At 36.5% G+C, this 17,590-nt stretch overlaps 3 protein-coding genes across 7 annotated transcripts in view; 2 read left to right on the top strand and 1 right to left on the bottom strand.

Moving 5' to 3' along the window:
• The window catches only part of LOC107271114 (paired box protein Pax-6), a 34,241-nt gene extending 29,552 nt beyond the window's left edge, over nucleotides 1-4,689 (top strand). For both annotated transcript variants that reach the window (XM_025088349.1, XM_015746732.2), the window contains exon 12: nucleotides 80-4,689. The gene's annotated coding sequence lies outside the window, so the exon portion shown is untranslated. The remainder of the gene's footprint in view (nucleotides 1-79) is intronic.
• A 191-nt stretch (nucleotides 4,690-4,880) lies between these two features.
• LOC107271111 (transmembrane 7 superfamily member 3) lies at nucleotides 4,881-11,947 on the bottom strand. Of its 2 annotated transcripts, XM_015746728.2 has the most exons (8): nucleotides 11,721-11,947; nucleotides 9,684-10,031; nucleotides 8,612-8,880; nucleotides 7,905-8,076; nucleotides 7,665-7,832; nucleotides 7,181-7,333; nucleotides 5,549-5,809; nucleotides 4,881-5,443 (listed from the first exon to the last, which is right to left on the bottom strand). In XM_015746728.2, exons 1-8 carry the CDS (start codon nucleotides 11,812-11,814, stop codon nucleotides 5,172-5,174), a joined length of 1,737 nt encoding a protein of 578 aa, XP_015602214.1. In that variant the 5' UTR covers nucleotides 11,815-11,947; the 3' UTR covers nucleotides 4,881-5,171. The 2 variants fall into 2 exon arrangements, with proteins under 2 accessions (XP_015602214.1, XP_024944119.1); XM_025088351.1 differs by lacking the exon at nucleotides 7,181-7,333.
• Nucleotides 11,948-11,954: 7 nt separating this feature from the next.
• The window catches only part of LOC107271110 (ankyrin repeat and sterile alpha motif domain-containing protein 1B), a 55,579-nt gene continuing 49,943 nt past the window's right edge, over nucleotides 11,955-17,590 (top strand). For all 3 annotated transcript variants that reach the window (XM_015746726.2, XM_015746727.2, XM_025088350.1), the window contains exon 1: nucleotides 11,955-12,200. In XM_015746726.2, the coding sequence (XP_015602212.1) occupies nucleotides 12,097-12,200 (104 nt within the window). In that variant the 5' untranslated portion in view covers nucleotides 11,955-12,096. The remainder of the gene's footprint in view (nucleotides 12,201-17,590) is intronic.

The raw sequence follows: 17,590 nt of genomic DNA on the forward strand, positions 1-17,590 counted from the left end.
CCACCCCCCTCTTCAATACCGTTCGGAACCTATTTTACTTAGCTATCTTACTGTTATTACTTATCTTATAATATTATAGATGCATTTCGTCGAACCCGGGTCATGCAGGGTATACCCATTTTACCTATTTACCTAACCTTACCAGTCTACCCAAGTCCAGCAAACCACCAGACCTTCTCAGCCGCAGTTACTTATTATCGCCTACTCGAGACACACGGATCACTGTCTCCGACGCTAAGCGAGATACGAGAGAAGGGAGATACGTGGAGAAAGGAACATAGAAATTTTCCTGATCTCCCTTCGCCATTCTCTCGGAGCCAGCTTCTTCGCCGTTGCGTCGTCCCTTTTCTACTCTTCAGTCAAATGTATAAATATAACATGGACAGTCGATTTAACGAACGCTCCGAAGGACAATCGAAATTGGTTGGTGAATGTCGAACCGTAGACGGTTAATCTCGATTGGGAGCGATTGGCGCATTCGTATCCGATAATTGCTGAGCGATTAAGCGAAATCTGGGAGAAAGAGCGTTCGGCGGTTGAACGTTCTCTCTCTCGCACTCGGCGAAGATGCACCCTGGATCGGGAGGAGCGCGGGGACTCTCGAATAGAGGGGGAGGGGAACGTTCTCATTCAGGAGCGTGGGGACTGATAGCGTTTGCCGAGGGTGGATTCTTCCGGCGGCCATCGCGTTTATCCGGAGATATGGCGTCGAGAAATACGAGGGGGCCGCTATATCTATCTATTGCTCACTATTCAGCCTTCGGTGCTTTCACTCGCAATGCCATGCCAAAGACACGAAAGCGAATAATTGCTCGCTCGTAAGTGACTGCCGGGGCTGCTCGTGTCCGTGAAAACTTTGTCACGTGGATTCACGTTTTATATTATCACCATTCTTTCTTTCTTCTTTGCTTTTTACACCTTAGTCGTTACTCTTCACTTTATGCGCCTCTATCGTATTTGCAAGGGAGACACGTGTGTCTTTATTGCGTTCAGCCGTGATATATGACATGCGACACGTCATATTCATTTTCCGTATACATGTATTATAATCCTTTAGTACAATTTTTAGTCATTTTCGATGGATTATTTTTTTTGAAAATAATTAAAAGCCACGAGATTCCACTTAGTCGTGCGCAACAGCAATACGTAGGAAATGGAGCTGCGCTCCTTCGTGTACGGAACCTATTCTGGTTTTTGCTTTGATGAACGAACGTCAATCCGAGACAGGGTTATGTGCCATTTATGATAATTCGTTTATCGTGGGGATCCACGTTAATGACTTTCTGACGTTTATTTTCTAATCGGAGACCGAGTTGTTTTATCGTTTAATTCAAAATTACACTGATAACCGGGCACGTATTTCCCGCATGGTTGCGTCGTATTTTGTCAATTTTGTCATCGCGTCCAGCACGATTTCGTCAAGTATCATTGTTTTTACGCCATTTCGTATCAGTACGCAAGCCGATTAACTGGTAACCAGATTCGCACAGGTTGCTCCGATATTGAATACTGAACTGTTTTTTTAAATATTAATCTCATAAAATTCCAAAGCTCTATCCATGGCTGTACCTCTAAATGAAAAATCAAACAGAAATTCATAAACTCAAATTAAGCTCAACTTATATACTCCATTACAAAAAATTGATCAATTTTCAGTATAAATTTTTTGGTATACATTCTTTCTCGTAATTTCAGAACCTGTCTAGCTCTCAGCACTAGGACGATACAAGCATTGCTAGCTTTTCGAAGTGTCCTGGACTTTCATAATCTCTACTAAGATTCTCAAAAAATATTGTGTATTTCCATTTTTAACCGAGCTTATTCCTTCTCCAAAGGTACACTACTGCCGATGGTACTGGTACGATGCGATAACAAGTTCGTCATGATTCTGTTAAAAATTTGAAATAAGTTTTCTAGCGACATTGGGAGGAGTTAGGTTGGGTTGGGTTATCATAGAATTTATACTGATTTAAAGAGAAATGTTTCCCCTTCATATTTCGGTTTATTTTGTAAAATAACTCTGTCGTGCAGGTAGGATAACGAGGTTATTCAGCAACCCTATATCCCGCGGCCGTTTTGACAATTAAGAGAGATTCTCTTATGATTTCTGTATAAAGGGTAATGTTAAATAGGATTTGTTACTCTCGTTAGTTTATAATGTACATTTAGAAATATTGCCACTGTATATAAGTAAAGATTAACAGTAGCGTTCAGACGCGCATCCCACCTTCCAGCCCCCACAAGCCTTAACCGTACGTAATCTTCATACCACGATCGACCGTCAGTGTATTCCCTTTGAAAATGGCAGAACCCGTTAGTCACTCACGAGTCCAAAATATCGTTTGAGTTATTAAAGAAATAAATATTAATAATAATAATCATAATAGCGAGCCTACATTTACTTAAGTTTCAACCCGTCTCTCCTCATTGACATATTTGACCATTAAATTTTTGCTTTCGATCGGTATCAGCGAAGCGCGCAGCTTTTCGAACGGGACAGATGAAAAATAAGATTTCGTCTGATCGATGGGACCCGAGCGAGGTGTTCGACAAGATTCTCTATTGGGTCTCATGGAACACGAAGAGAGGCGGAAACTCACGAAGGTTCCCGAACGATCTCGCTGATAACCTCGTGGGCGACTTTTCATTTGAATAATTCGATTCAGATCTAATGTTATCTTTGTTCGTGACTTTTGATTCCTTGGCAGAATTTTAATGAAATTTTTTCATAAAACAATATCCAATATATCCATCGAGCACACGTGAACACGTTTTATTTTGGCGAATTCAGTAAATACCTCGTTATTCAGCCCAAACGTACAACCTGAAGGTGGTTTTACTGTGAGAATCAAATGGACGCGCTAACTTCAGTTGGTGCATTTCGACTGAATAACTCATATGTTTATGTATATTACATAGATGGATCCAGTAATACAGAATCGATACAATTTTTCTTTATCTTTATATGTTAATCACTCAATACATTTCTGTCGACCGGATCGCAATCGTTGATCGTGTTTCCTTGTATCGAACTTAACAATGATTTATTTAACAGACATATATACTAGTTCCCGAGTAAGAACCTATGAAATTAAAATGTCCAATGATCAGTCCGAAAATTGAAACGATTAATCGCTTTGATCTTTCGTTTCTGAGCATTTCGTGAAAATTGGAGAAGATTCTTCTCGATCGTTCGAATAGCCTCTTGCGCAATTTTTTCTTTTTTTTTTTCCGTAGCGATGGTCTCTCAAGCAGATAGAACAGTAGTTTACCGTGAATAATAAATAAAAGCTAACCTCGACGGACGTAACCACGCGCAAAAAAAGAAACCCAATCCGCAGCGCGGCATCTCATCTTAAATATCGCCTACGGTCTGTTTAACCAGTGTAATTTGTTAGAAGTTTATATGATACACCTAACGAAGAATAATGTATATTAGTTTTAAATTTATATTTTTGGAAAATAAACGAATAAAATGTGAAATACTATCTCGGAAGACTTCCATTTGACGCGAGTAGTTTCGCTTCCAATTTTAAGTATCAATTCGTCGAGAATTCGAATTGAGAACACGAAGTACTTGATTTATTCTTTTTATACCACTTCCGCGTCTCGGACCTTCTAAATAATGACGATCGACCAAACTTTTAATGTCGTATACATTATGGGAAAAGTAATTGAATTTACTTGCGTTGTTCAGGTTCGTCAATTTTATCACTCCGAAGTCAAATATTACTTGTGTCGGCTGACTATTATTTTCATTTGGTTTTATTTGGAATTCCTACCACTTAATTTTACTCTTTTTGTAACGTAAGACACCAAATTTCACTTGAACTTTATCAAAATGTCGATAGTTCTCTCGTTACGTACAACAAGAGATGCCTTCAAATATTGTGTACGGTGCTCGGGATGAGCTTTGCACGTTTAAAATTGACAGTACACTTTTCCGCGTTCTAGGAAAATCAATACAACGACGTTTAAATCGTGCGCGAATGTAATATTTAAGACGCAAATAAATCTATAAATTTATATATGTAAATACATGATCATGTACATGTAACACATAAAAATTATTAAAAAGTAAGATTCCTTGTACATTTAGCGAAAACTATTCGATCATGTCTTTAAATTTGGAGTTAAAAATTTATGGTATTCGATATTTCGTATCTCACGTATTGTACGGATTGACGATGACAACAAGGAGAGTTCATCAGTCGCGTAAACGGCGTTACGTTATATGGGATTCGACCAATATAGATTTTTTAAAATGTGCATTCGTTCCATATACTCGGCGGAAAGAAACTATATGCATATGGAGTTGTTGTGGAGACGGTGATTGGAAAATTTCAAAAAGCGTTTATTATTTTCCTGTAAAAAGGAATAATTCGAATATAGCGAAGTATCCGAGATATTCGTAATCATGATAAAATTTGTTTCTATGAACTTGGCGCAGAAGTGGTATAATATTTCCTTATTATTCGATAATATTAATAATAACAGATACATTGTACGAGTATAAACAAAGTTATTAACGAGAATAATATAATATTGCGGCAGTAATCTATGTAAGTGTTGTGAATAATGAGATAATATTGTTGCTGTGATTACCTCTAAGATTGTAAGTAGTAGATAATAGAACCATTGTTAGGTGTCACTGTCTCGATTCAATAAATGTTATTTGATTTTAACGAAGATCTCTTAACTACAGACGATTATTTACCTTTGTACAAAACTTCCCAGTACTGTTTAAATGAAATTATGGAAAATACATTTACGTATCTCTATGCACAATTTCTTGCTCCTATACACTTGGACGTGCATACCGAAAAAAGACACCGAGTTAACATTAATATTTCAAAGGGAAGGGAATGCACAACGTCAGGTTTCTACTCCATTAAATAATGACGTTTATTATGATATACATCAAATGACGATAAGATACATAGCAAAACATACAAATACTTCCTAAAGATATTATTATCACGGGCACTGCTTCTTTTTAAAATTATGAACAAATAGTTTAACATCAGGTGGTAAAAAATAGCATTTTATTTTTATATTTAATCGATCGCCTGATCAATGACAACTCGACAACACGTCGCCACTACAGTTACCACAGCTGTATTTCAGAAATGTTTGCAACATAAAAAGTACTTTCAACGAATCAGGATATTTTAGACGTTCCTCGAACGAGGCCAGCACGGTTTTAAAATTGAATTAAACCAGCTGTGGTTAGGTGAATAAAAGACATCGTCACTTTCATTTCCCAAAATGAAAATAGGGACCGTAGAGGAAACTAGCAGCGGCGTTCTTTCCGTATGACGTCGTCTTCTAGAGGTAGAGTTTGAGGCAGCCGGTGGGAACGGAGGCCTCCCTTTATTCTGCCTGAGCTGTACCTTCGTGCCAAATATCTTGATGATTATCCAAACACATGTCAGGATAATATCTGCAAAATTGTATAAACGTTCTTATGATTGCTCAACGAATGGAATTGCTTCCATATAGGCAATGCCTCTTTGAGAGAAGTAAAATTTCTCCGTAAAACCTGTACCTTTTATTTGAAAAGGTGGATGTATAATGGCCAGATTGAATCCAGTGACAGTTGCTCTTCTGATAGCATTGATGACGATGTATTTGAGATTCGAGCCAATGTAATAGTCGATCGGTAGTATCACAGCATAGGAACCAAGTACAGCGCAGCATATAATATTGGCCCTGTATGATAAAACGCAGAGAACGAGCACCGTCGTCAGGATCACCAAGAAAAAGATTAGCCAAAAGTTGAGATCGTTTTCGAGGAGTGCAAGACCATCTGAAAGAAAAAAAGTTCGATCAGCTGGATTAGCGTCCTTCAACGTCATCCCTGCCTACCGTCGACTTCATTGCATCCGTAGCTTCCAGTATCATCTATGTGTAGGTGAAGGGTGCTGAGGATCGATTTCGAAAAAGAGATACATCAGCGCGATAGCATTTGGAAGTAATTGAGCTGCATGTGACTTTCTTGTCACTGATCGTGCCTCCTTCAGGACCCCGACTTAATACACATGAATTGATGTTGCGAGATACGATTGACGCGTGGGAAGCTGCAAATTAGACGGATAGTTATCTAGAATGAGAATCTGTTATTATCGCGATGTCGCCAATCGACCTGGTACCGTATATTTACCTTGCTTTTAATTGCAGCTCGATGAAGGAAAGTGACAACAGTGAATTGGATATATAAATGATCAATATGTAAAAATGAAATTGCCAGCAAGATAATGCATTGAAACGTGACGTGACGTTTACAGAAGGCTTTGTCAGAAAACTACAAAAATAGGATTCGCTTCTGGCCACAATTCAATGGACAAGATGTGGCACGCGAATGAATTGTAGGATGACCGTGAGTAGTTGGGTAACAATGGCAGCCAATGCACCCCTGTTACATCCCGCGGGATACTTTATGCAGTTACGGATGTACCGAGCGTGTAATCTAAATACGTTCTCCGCTAAATAAATATGGGGACACAATTAGGTAAATGTGAATCTTCCAAGCTGGTTACGGCATTTGGTGGGAGCGCGTGTACGGTTGGGGAGCTACGAGACGGTATGGGACAGGAAGCAGGAGAGGTTGGCAGGGGCAAGAACAGGCGTAGAGAGAAGGAGAGAGATGGAATAGAACGAAACGGAACGGAATGAAATTGGGAGATGGTGGCAGTCGGGGTCGGAGCTGGAACTGGGACTAGGGATACTTTGGATGAAGAGGAACTGAGGGAAATTTCAAGAAGGGAGAGGCTGATAGAGTGAGAAATGGAGTGTGTGTACGTGTACTCGCGCGTGCGTCTCTCTCTCTCTCTCTCTCTCTCTTGGTGAGTATGTATATATGTGTGTGTGTGTGAGAGAGAGAGATATCGGGGGTTGGCAGCGTGTTACGGTGAGAAAGGCGGGAGGCACGAATGCCCGTCGCTTCTGCAGCATCGGGGGATTCGGCAAGCGAAGTTTCCACATGAGTGGATAACATTGATAGAAGCTATGGGGGACTGGCTGTGCTTCATCCCTTCGCCAAACTCGGACTAACTTCGGGGGAGCTCTCATCCCTTGCTTTAAGCTGGCTTTCATTATTTTCCTATAATTTTTAACAGCCTCCATTGCGCATCCATTCGGCCAGGACTGTACGCACTTGTATGTACATGTAGTTCTGTACCTGGCACGCTGAAATATACGATGCAAGCGAAGAAAGACCCCACAGTTATCGCGGCGAGGAGGATTAAGAGCAGTGGAATTCCATAAGACAACCATAGTTTGAGCCAGACGATCCCGGTAATGATTCCAACAGCCAGAGCTATGTTGATGTTGCCTTGAACATTAACAGTGACAATTTAATATTTCAATAAAATCCTTACAGAGTGTTCTTTCTATGCTTCTTTTTCCAACAGTTTCCATACCTTTGTTTTTATTTATATTTATGACCAGGAATTGCTTGAACGCGTTGGATTACGTTCGTTATTAATAAAAGTTTATTCACTTTACGATCACCGTAGCCATGGATTTACCAACGTGACAATGGCAACGCAATGAAGATGGTCCAGTGTAATTTCCGTTACGTAAAATTCTTTTTTTTTTTTTTTTTTTTTCTTAAACTGATATTATGTGATTAAACGGCTAAAGCGGCAGACAATGAAGCTTACCTGTTGGACTAAAAACTTCACATATGACAAGTATTATGTAGCTAATCATCCATCCTGATAGACATCCCAATAGGAATATTTCAGTCTTAACGAATTTGTGGCCTAAAAACGCAATGAAGATTCCGAGGAACAATGTTGCAGCACAGAGGAACTTCGACAGAGTGGTTGCTAAAAGAAAGAAGAGAGTAATTCATGGTTCTTTTTATTAAAATTTTTAAATACTCATGTATTCGTTCGTACTTAACACCTGACACGTGTCCTTCCAAAAGAGAGGACTGCATGCGTACGTAAAAATTGGCACGTATGCAGCAGAGTAGTTTCCATACGTTGCGATGACGACGTACGAGGCTCCGGTACCAGGGTAAGCGCTGTATATGCGCCTCATGGGGGATGTATTTGCTAGCACTGGAACCTAATGATAAACGAATATATGTATAACATATAGTAAAAAACAAATATGTTAATTTAAGTTAACAGCAATTGCCTTTATGTCAAATCCTTACAGTTTTTCTTTCTTTTTTCAAATAACAAAAACGGTTTTTAGGAAAATTAGATTTATTTATTATATCAATTTAATCGACAGTTGTCACTTTAGAAATTGAACAGACCTCTTCAATTTTAACAATATTTTTAACCCTTTTAGTGCCGATATATCGTTGCGCATGCGATGGGACTTTGCTATTCGCATCGCGAGAGAACTGTTGATAAAAATAAATTTATAAAAAGGGACTCTCCCTTTATTTCGTAATATGTTCCTCTTTTTCAATTTTGTAAATATCATTCTTACTTTTTTTTCTTATGATTTTTCTCTCAATTCTAAATTACATCAAATTGGTTTGGTTTTTGTTCGCTTAAGTACAATTCCTTCGGTTGGCACTAAAAGGGTTAAGCTTAATTTTTTGCATTTAATGTTTGAATTGAATAAAAATCAAGATGAAATACAGTACCTGTTTCGCATTGCGCACAACATCTTGAACCGTTAACATATTTTTTATTGCTAAAAAGTATGTTTCAGTGGTAAAATCTTGTTCGGGCAGATACAGGCGATAGGATTCATGATGGACAGGATGTTGTTCGCAGGAGTTTGAAATCTCTTGCGTCATCGGTGCAGCAGCCGGTTGTGCGTCAACGATTACTGTCGCTTCGTTGACGACCAATTTTTGGAACGGAGCAATTTCGAGACCGAATTCCATGTTGCAGCCCCCTGGCATTGGTGCTATAGGGATAGTAATAAATTGTTGCAGGAAATATGTATTCGTCGATACGTTTTGGTAATATTCTTAACGTGTCATAGGGAATACGGGCATTTACGGTTATTTCATAAATTTAATGGAAACAAAGAAATGTGCTTAAAGAATACTAACAATTGTTACAAATAATATTACAATCATTATTCTTACCGTGGAGTTGGTAAACGTTTGAAGTAAAATTTAGATGCATCAAGAAATATTATAAAAGCGAAATAAATATTTCAAATAATATAAACAATAATTATTGACTATCAGTTCCGTGATTTCTTTTGGTCGGAAATTGACATATATTTATGACACTAATAATTTTTAACTATCATGAAATTTTTAAACTCTACTTCAATGAACATAATCATTTTTTTAATGCTCTTGACAAGTTGTCAATCACGTATTGTAAATTTTCATTTGTATTCGTTCATCATATCATACGTGTATCTTACTTTCAAATCATTTAAGATACAAACATGCATCGTATTTGAAAATATCTAGTATTATTTTGTTATAATTTGTTCAAAGTAAATAATAAGTTGGAATATCAAAATAATTATTGAAATACGCATAAATTGCGTAAAATGCGTATTTTTATGTGTAAATTTACGCATAAAAATGAACATAAATTTTGTACCCCATGAATAATACATATAATAAGACTTTTTAATTTGAATACACATAAGAGATGAGTTAACAATTTAATAATTTTACTTTTTTATTCTTATGTTCGTGTTTCTTTTGTATTTTAATTGTTTTTAATACGTATTGAAATACGTACCTGTAACAGGATACGCCACCACTGCAAGTAATGCGTCAACGTCGACGATGTTATCATTGCTCACAAATACTTGAGCTGCGGATCCTCCGTTTATGACAACCACAAGGCCGAGATTCGTTCCAAACACGCTATTGCTTGAAGTATTAAATGACGTTTGATCATAGGACAATGTAACATTATATTGATAGGTGTGAACTTGAGCTATTATAAATGAAACCGTCTGAGGGATATTTATAATATCAATAGTTAAGTTACTGGAAGCTGCAAAAGTGGTTTGTTGAGTGAATGCCCGGTCATTGCTTTCTGATGAATTATAACCCGTCAATGATATCGTTACATTGTTGTCATCTGTAAAATGATTATCAACATTAATCAGTAAAAATTAATAAAAACATTGTGATATTCATACATTTTTTGAAATTCTTCAGGAATGCGTATTCACATTGAGTAATAAAAATGTATCTATAAGAATTTTACTAATGTGCATAGTACAGTTAGATATTATTCAGTGGCTGTGTTACGTTTGTATAGATTTGATCTACTTGGGCTTGTGTTCTTATTAAAATGATCATACATCAGCCAATGTAAAAATTTTTAATAGCTAGCGATTTGGTATGTAAATTATTCTAGCTTGAAGTTTACTTAAATAATATTTTGCTGTAGAAGATTACTATTTACATTAACCTTGTTTATAGAAATTCTGACAGATATATAAAATAAAAATGTATATAGATTCTGTAGTATAGAATATTAATAATCTATTATCTGAATGTATATTTACATGTTTTTTAAATCCTTATAAGTAAGGAATAACAAAACCAATTTTGAATAATGCATTCTTTGTATATTCATACAAAACATTTTTATACAAAGTATTGTACTAAAACATGATGAATTCTAATATCAAACATCATGTGTAAATCAACATTTGAATAAATTATATGGCTACAAAATTTGCTCGGTACATGTCAATAAAAATTAGAATCAGTAACAGCTATACAATTCAATACTGTGGAGTGAATACGCAAATAAAATAGCTTCTCGTTATTCAAAACTTGTAATGAAAGTTTCTCGCAGCATATGATAGATCAGCGAAAGTATAACTGCATGGAACATAGTAAGGTATTATTTATAAAATTCAAAATTTACTATTTATTACGCTAGTTGCAATATAGTATTTGTTACATTGTAAAAATAAGATAATGAGACCAATGATAGGAATGACAACTTAAAATATTTTTCTTACAAAACATAGATGCAGTCACATAGAATAATAAGTGACAAGAATGTACAATAATCTATTGAGAAATGTTCCAATAATATCTAATTTAATATAGAATCAGTTATGTGCACTTGTTTAAATCAAGTTTTATGTTTGTCAAATAATTGGTATGATGCCTGACAGATCACATTTAACAATTAAAGATATGACTTTTAACCCTGAGCTCTAAGAAATGAAAGACTCGTGAGATTATTTTCATTGCAGTAGAACAGTATACTGTTATAAGTAGTACGCTCCTGTAAGTATGTTGTGGTCGAGTCTCCGCATCAGACTTGCTACGTTTCCTGATTTAAGCATGTAATATAAATTAAGACTTTATAAAGACTCACCACATTCTGATATAAACTGATAAATACAGCGTTATAGACAAAACAAATTCCAGTTGGTTGAGAAAAACAAGTATTCAGAATGTTTGAATGGAATTCTAACGTTGAATGAATTCTTTCAAATATATTTTCAAATATAGAATACTTTTATAAAATAAAATAATTATTTAAAATTATTTAAAGCGGATATCTCGAGGAACAATCAATTTTTTTTTATTAATTCGCACATGCAGATATAAACTGAATAATTAGAACTCTAAGTAATATATAAATAAAAAGCCATACAGGAAAAAGTAGATAAATAATAAAATCGAAAGAATATAGGAATTGAAACATAGGAAATATTTATGATAAATAAATTTACATCATTATGAGTCTCATATATATAAATATATATTGTTTAAATGCAGTTTATAGGTTAACCCTTACCGCTAAACACTGTACTTTGTGTGATCAACGATGAATGGCAAGCAAAAAGAACCGACGAAAAAGAAAAAAACTTTAGCGCGAGACCGCGATTCATGTTGCTAAAAATTCACAGCGGTTGACGCACATTCGCGATTATTATGATGAATGTATACAAATGCTGCAACGAAAAGTGAGGGCAACGTATCAGCTGTCACTTGACGGCCGTGCGATACGAGTGCTCGGCTTTCCGTATACTTTGCAGTGGCGGCCGGTAGAGGGTAGTTCAGTCGGCCTCAAGATGGCCACGCTGGATCAATGAAACACGAGTAATCGTAGTAAAATAGAAATTAAAGTGATACGGGTGAATTTTTGAGAGTGTTCGAGGTGTAAATGGACCATGGGAAAGGATCAGGAGCTGCTGGAGGCGGCGCGAAGCGGCAATGTCACCGTAGTCGAGAAGATTTTGGGTCAACGCGCGAAGAGGAGTGGTCCACTAGCAAGGTGGGTGTCACCGGAGCAGACTTTGCTTTTTCTCCTTCATCCTTCGGACGGCATTTAGACTCTCCTTAACGCATTTACTCCTTCGCAGCAGTTTGCTCTGTGATATAAAAATCCATGCAGTCTACGGATATTTTGTATCCTATGTCAAATCCTCCCATCAATTACAGTTTGTACATATGTACATATCTATTAATCAGAATTGAGTACCTGTCCGGACCGACAACAATTATTTTGACCGCGACTATCCGTAATGGGAAAAAAAAAACGTACCCACAGGCATACAAATTATATGACAATTAGAATGTTGACATAGGTATTGTATTTGTCTTACACAGCAAGCATTTTATTACAACGTCATTCTTAACTAACTACCCATGACTTATCGATTTTTCAATGTTTTTCCTACTTATTATAGATTTATAAAATAAAAATCGCATGTATATTCAATTATCAATTCCACAATTTTGCAGGTGTGTGCGATCGTGCATCTGCGTTGCATGCGTACGTGCGTGCATGTGCGCGCGCGTTTATGAGTAATTTCTTGATTGATAACGTGTACAGAGGATTGGTGCAATGATAACAGGTCCAGGAATACCATTTGAATGAGTGGAAAAATTTAGTTTTTATTATTCGCTGTAGGCATAACAACTTTTCCAGAGTATTGTATGAATATATTCGTTTACATAGCTAAAGTCTAATAGTGCTAAGCGTTTAGAGACCTCAGTATACTTTCCTCGGTATAGGATAAAGTACAAAATGTGTTATTTTATCGTTGAATATAAGGAAAGAGCAAAGTAAAGAACAAATAACAGTCATAGGGAAGTAAGGTACGTAAATAAATTATCACACAACGTTAAAGTTCGTATTCACTTGACGCTTCACATGAATACAAAAAAAATTAACCGTTTTCCTCTTCTTTACATCGGTTCATAGAAACGTTCTGACGCTCTACTTAAAGGACGGTTCATAATGAATTTTAAACGTGACCCGCAGAGCATCTCAAGAGTCCAACGAATCAACCGACACTCTATTTAGAGAACAGATAATGGATACTATTTTCGTCGTGAGCTATTTACTTTGGGGGTTATGTCGATAAAGTTCTCATAGTATTATAAGATCGACATATCTTTTCTCGCAAGACGAGTATGCACGTGAAATAATTATGGGGAACGGAACGACAATTTACCGCATTGATTTACTCTTCTTTTTCCCTTAGACGTAATTGATTTTTCAATTGATCGTATTCCTCCTTCTCGAAGGCTAATTTAATTAATGGTCGTATACCTTTTTGTTTTGTTTTACTTTCGGTTCTGCGTGCTTACGCGACATCATTGTATCGTATTACAATGTGGGTCTTAAGTGGCACGCGAGCATAGAGTTAACTTTTATTTAGGCCGTAAGTCCATCAATTGCTGCAAGTTTGTGATATTGCGTGATTATGAAGAATGTGTGTAGAATGCAGAGACGTGACTGCGCACGCATTCGTGCGTTCGTGCAAGATGGACATGTATTTCACTTTAGTTGTCCAAATTAACGCCTTACTGCGTGGTGCTATAAATGTAGTCCAGTTTGCTTTTATTTACGTACAGATGCATCTTTCTTTATTTTTTATTGTCTAATTTATTTATGAAAAAACATCATGCGCAAAGGGGTTAACCCGCTCCTTGCGTTAAGACATTCGTGTCTATACATATGTTACGACGATGTCCTGTATGTTGGCAGACGTGGACAACATAATATATATTATTATTCATCTATCGATGATATGATTATTTATCATGCTAACTGCCAGAACTCGATCAATTCGTATACAAAACGTCGGTGAATTGAAGCATTTATGAATGGCCATTGTTATCATAGATTTAATAAAAGCATTTTTTGTTGCTTTACGATTGATTTTTACATTTTTTTTTTTTCGTATGTTAATATATTATTTTGTATTTAATCCCTTAAGTTTGAAAGAAAAATTTAAGGCTAAAAATATTTTCAATTAAAAAGTCGTTTTGATTCACATGACTCGTTCTCGCGGATTTTTAGGGACGTTAAATTTGAATGAAAAGTCAAAATTTCGAAAATAAAAATTTTGGATCCAATATGACCATCGAAAATAAGACAAAGTCACCGTAAAAATTCTTTCTAGGATATTTTAAAAGTTTCAAAATCCAAATCTGCAATGTAAAAAGCAAAAATCAAAATCAGGCATCCAATATGGCAACCGCAAATAAATAATACAAACGAATAAGAAAGCCAAATTTTTATGAAAAGAGTTCTTTGCGAATAATTGAAACTGCTACGTTGAAGCAGCACATATCTTACATCAGCACTTAACTGTCCGAGAAGAAAAATTTAACATAAATTCATCATACCTCCATTCTCTTAATTAATCCAATTACTGAACATGGGAAATACGAAAATAATAGAAAAAAAAAAAAACATCAAGATAACATGTTGCAAATCAGTTAATTTACCTGTCACTAAATTTCTAAGGAAATTGCATAACATTTTATTCCATTAGTTCGCTTAGCGTCTCCCATCATAATTCTATTTGACGAAGACATAAAGTAGATTTAGATTAGGATCAGATTATTAGACTTAGCTAAGCTAATAGAATCTAAATTAATCTAGAAATGCCATTACGTATTCCGTACGAACCACAAAAATCACCCATGTACAAGTAACTGTTACATGTCGCTGAACTCGAGATTTTTAAATGTTCATTTGAAATTTCCATCCGTTATTCTGCACTCAACATTGCTTTCCAAGTTCAGTAGATTTACGCGTGGCGCTATTATAGCGCCTCGCTCTACTTTCTGATTTCAAGTGGCTGTGCGCACATAATTGCTTTGGGATCGTAGCTGCGTACGTGCATCGAACGGTAGCGGCACACGCACTGACAAAAGAGACGCTCGCAGACGGCAAAACCGGCTGGGGCTGTTAATCCTGTGGTCGGGGATCCTAAATGCATCGTGACAAACGCGCTCTTCTAACAAATTGCCTCTCGTATCGTCATATCACATGATCCTACGTATACAAACGTGTATCTGTATATACATATATATATATATCTCTGTAACGTTAAAGCGAATCTGCGAACAATTCCGCGAGTGCTTTTACTATCGAGTTTGTTCCGTGATATTTATTTTTTATTACTCTGTACCGCAAGATCCGAGAAATGCGAGCCACTCGAATTGTACCGAGGGTTAAAAGCCGCTGCCGAATCACTTTGTGCCGGTTCAGTGTAATTTATCGGTGTGGATGTTGGCGATGTTAATCCACGCACTGGCTGTGCTCTTAATTAAATGATTCGAATCGGGCAAAACACGATAATTACTTTTTTTTTCTTTTTTTTTTATAGAAATTTTTTTTTATTATTTGTACATGTTACAATTTTAGGTAATACAAATATTTCGGAGCTCCGAGTCAGAGCTTATATATATTTATCGTAGTTTTGGATTTGTTGTGCGTTGGCTATCAGTCTTGAAATAAAGTTTATTCTTAGGGTTGACTTAAGATTGGTAAGCGAACGGGATGTCAAGTTGATAGATAGGTGATGGCAGTGAGCAAATATGAAATAGGGTTGCCGAGGTACGATGAAATATTTAAAGAGGTTATTGGCTATCAACGTTTACGTGTAACAAGAGGAAATGTATTTTTATATTGATACATAATATTTTTTGCAAGTGGCGGAAACTACTTGTTCGCTTGAAACTGTTGTCTTTCTTACTGTCGATGAAGTGTCTGATTACTTATCGTGAACTTTGAATGTTATTACATTCGTGCGTACATTTTCAATTTCAACTATTTTATACTTTTATGATTAACGCCTTTGCTCCAAAACCCACGTCATTTTTTTTGCATAATAAATTCCTCGCTCATGTCACTTGATAATCGTTGATATTTTTTTTGTTTGTTAATAGAATGTTTTTTGTAGTAGATAATTGCACAATGGGTCATTGTCAATCACTATTTTCAACACAGCATTTTTACATGCTCATATATTATATATTGGTACACTAAAACGTTTGAACCTCGCAGACGTCAAACTGTACAAGTTGGCCTTTTGTAAATTTCGAAGTTTCAGTATCCGAGTGGATGATTAGTGAGAAATCAATGAAAAGTGAGAAAAATGTGAAATTTGCAAAAAGTTAAGTCGCTCAGGTTCTACCATGGTTGGGGTATAACGTGAATTATGAAATGAGTAATTTTAATTATGACGTGGCAGCGTAAATAAACTTTTTGAGTACACGGTACAGAACCTAAGCAGGCGGAGGAATAATGAACTTTATAAATCATTATCGAACTGACTAAAGCATTTTCAGTTAATGAATATTCTACCCCACTTTTGAAATAACGTATTAACGACATTCGATTTTAATGTACAAGTTTTTGCACATTAAACATTTTCGAATTACACGTATCAATCAAATTTGATTTTATATTTCAGCGCGAATGTTTTCGAAAAATTCCTCTTTCTACGTAATACGGATATAATTCTTAATAACGAAAAGTCAATTGCGTACCTGTCATTGAACGAAGTTTTGTCAAATGAAAGTAACACACACTATACGCATAAGCATGTCAAAATCCGAAAAAAAAATTTAAATTTACGTAAAATATTCATACTATATTTTTCATTAACTCGATTACAAATATTTGTACGGTCATCGTACGAATCAGCAGTATAACTATAGTAACGATACGTCACACGGTTGAGCTCTTATACAAAATTTTCATTATTCGTCTCTGTTCATCCGAACCTGCGCATCAGCTGAAATCGTACATGAACTCGCCGCGCTGTGAACGCAGCCTAATAAAATTGCGATAGACTATACGGATTACGTTAGAAACGATCCAACGATTGAACTGTATTCGTAATATCACATATATAATTTTCTAATAACGCACATGTCCAACGTCGCATTTCGCACCTTGTGGTTCGGCTCGACGACATTCAGCAAATATACTTTTTGCCCTCTCAGTCGCCACTCGCGTCCAGTACTTAATTAACTAGTCGCAAGAAACGTATAGCGGCTCGTAAACGTTACTAGCCTCCAGCGAGCGAGCAGCATGGCCGAGCTCCCCTCGTCATTTATAATGTTCAGAAGACGCAGTCGAGCCCATGGATAGCGATGTCCTTTTTGTAGACAATCTTCAGAGCTTAATTAAGGAACTTAGCGAGTGGATGGATGCGATGAATAGGACAGCCAAACGTCCCCGTTGTGGGGGGGTGCGCGGGCGCGCGGCCACCCTCGCCAGTGGGGATGTAGTGCACACGACGTCAGAGTTCCAGAAGGGCTGTGTAGTTGGCTTTAAGAGTCACGACCCCTGGTTGTTAGGGCGAGGGCACAGAAAACAAACACGCACAGAGGTCTCCACTCAAACGGCACAGA

This window comes from Cephus cinctus, unplaced genomic scaffold (genome assembly GCF_000341935.2).
Source record: "Cephus cinctus unplaced genomic scaffold, Ccin1 Ccin1_scaffold0898, whole genome shotgun sequence".
NCBI lineage: Eukaryota > Metazoa > Arthropoda > Insecta > Hymenoptera > Cephidae > Cephus > Cephus cinctus.

Excerpts from the sequence above, each read along its gene's own strand:
- LOC107271111 (XM_015746728.2), bottom strand. The coding sequence starts at position 11,814 with ATGAATCGCGGTCTCGCGCTAAAGTTTTTTTCTTTTTCGTCGGTTCTT. Across the intron at positions 5,810-7,180 it reads CGTATATTTCAGCGTGCCAG|ATGGTCTTGCACTCCTCGAA; the intron begins GTACAGAACTAC and ends TTTTTCTTTCAG. Across the intron at positions 5,444-5,548 it reads TCCACCTTTTCAAATAAAAG|ATATTATCCTGACATGTGTT; the intron begins GTACAGGTTTTA and ends ACAATTTTGCAG.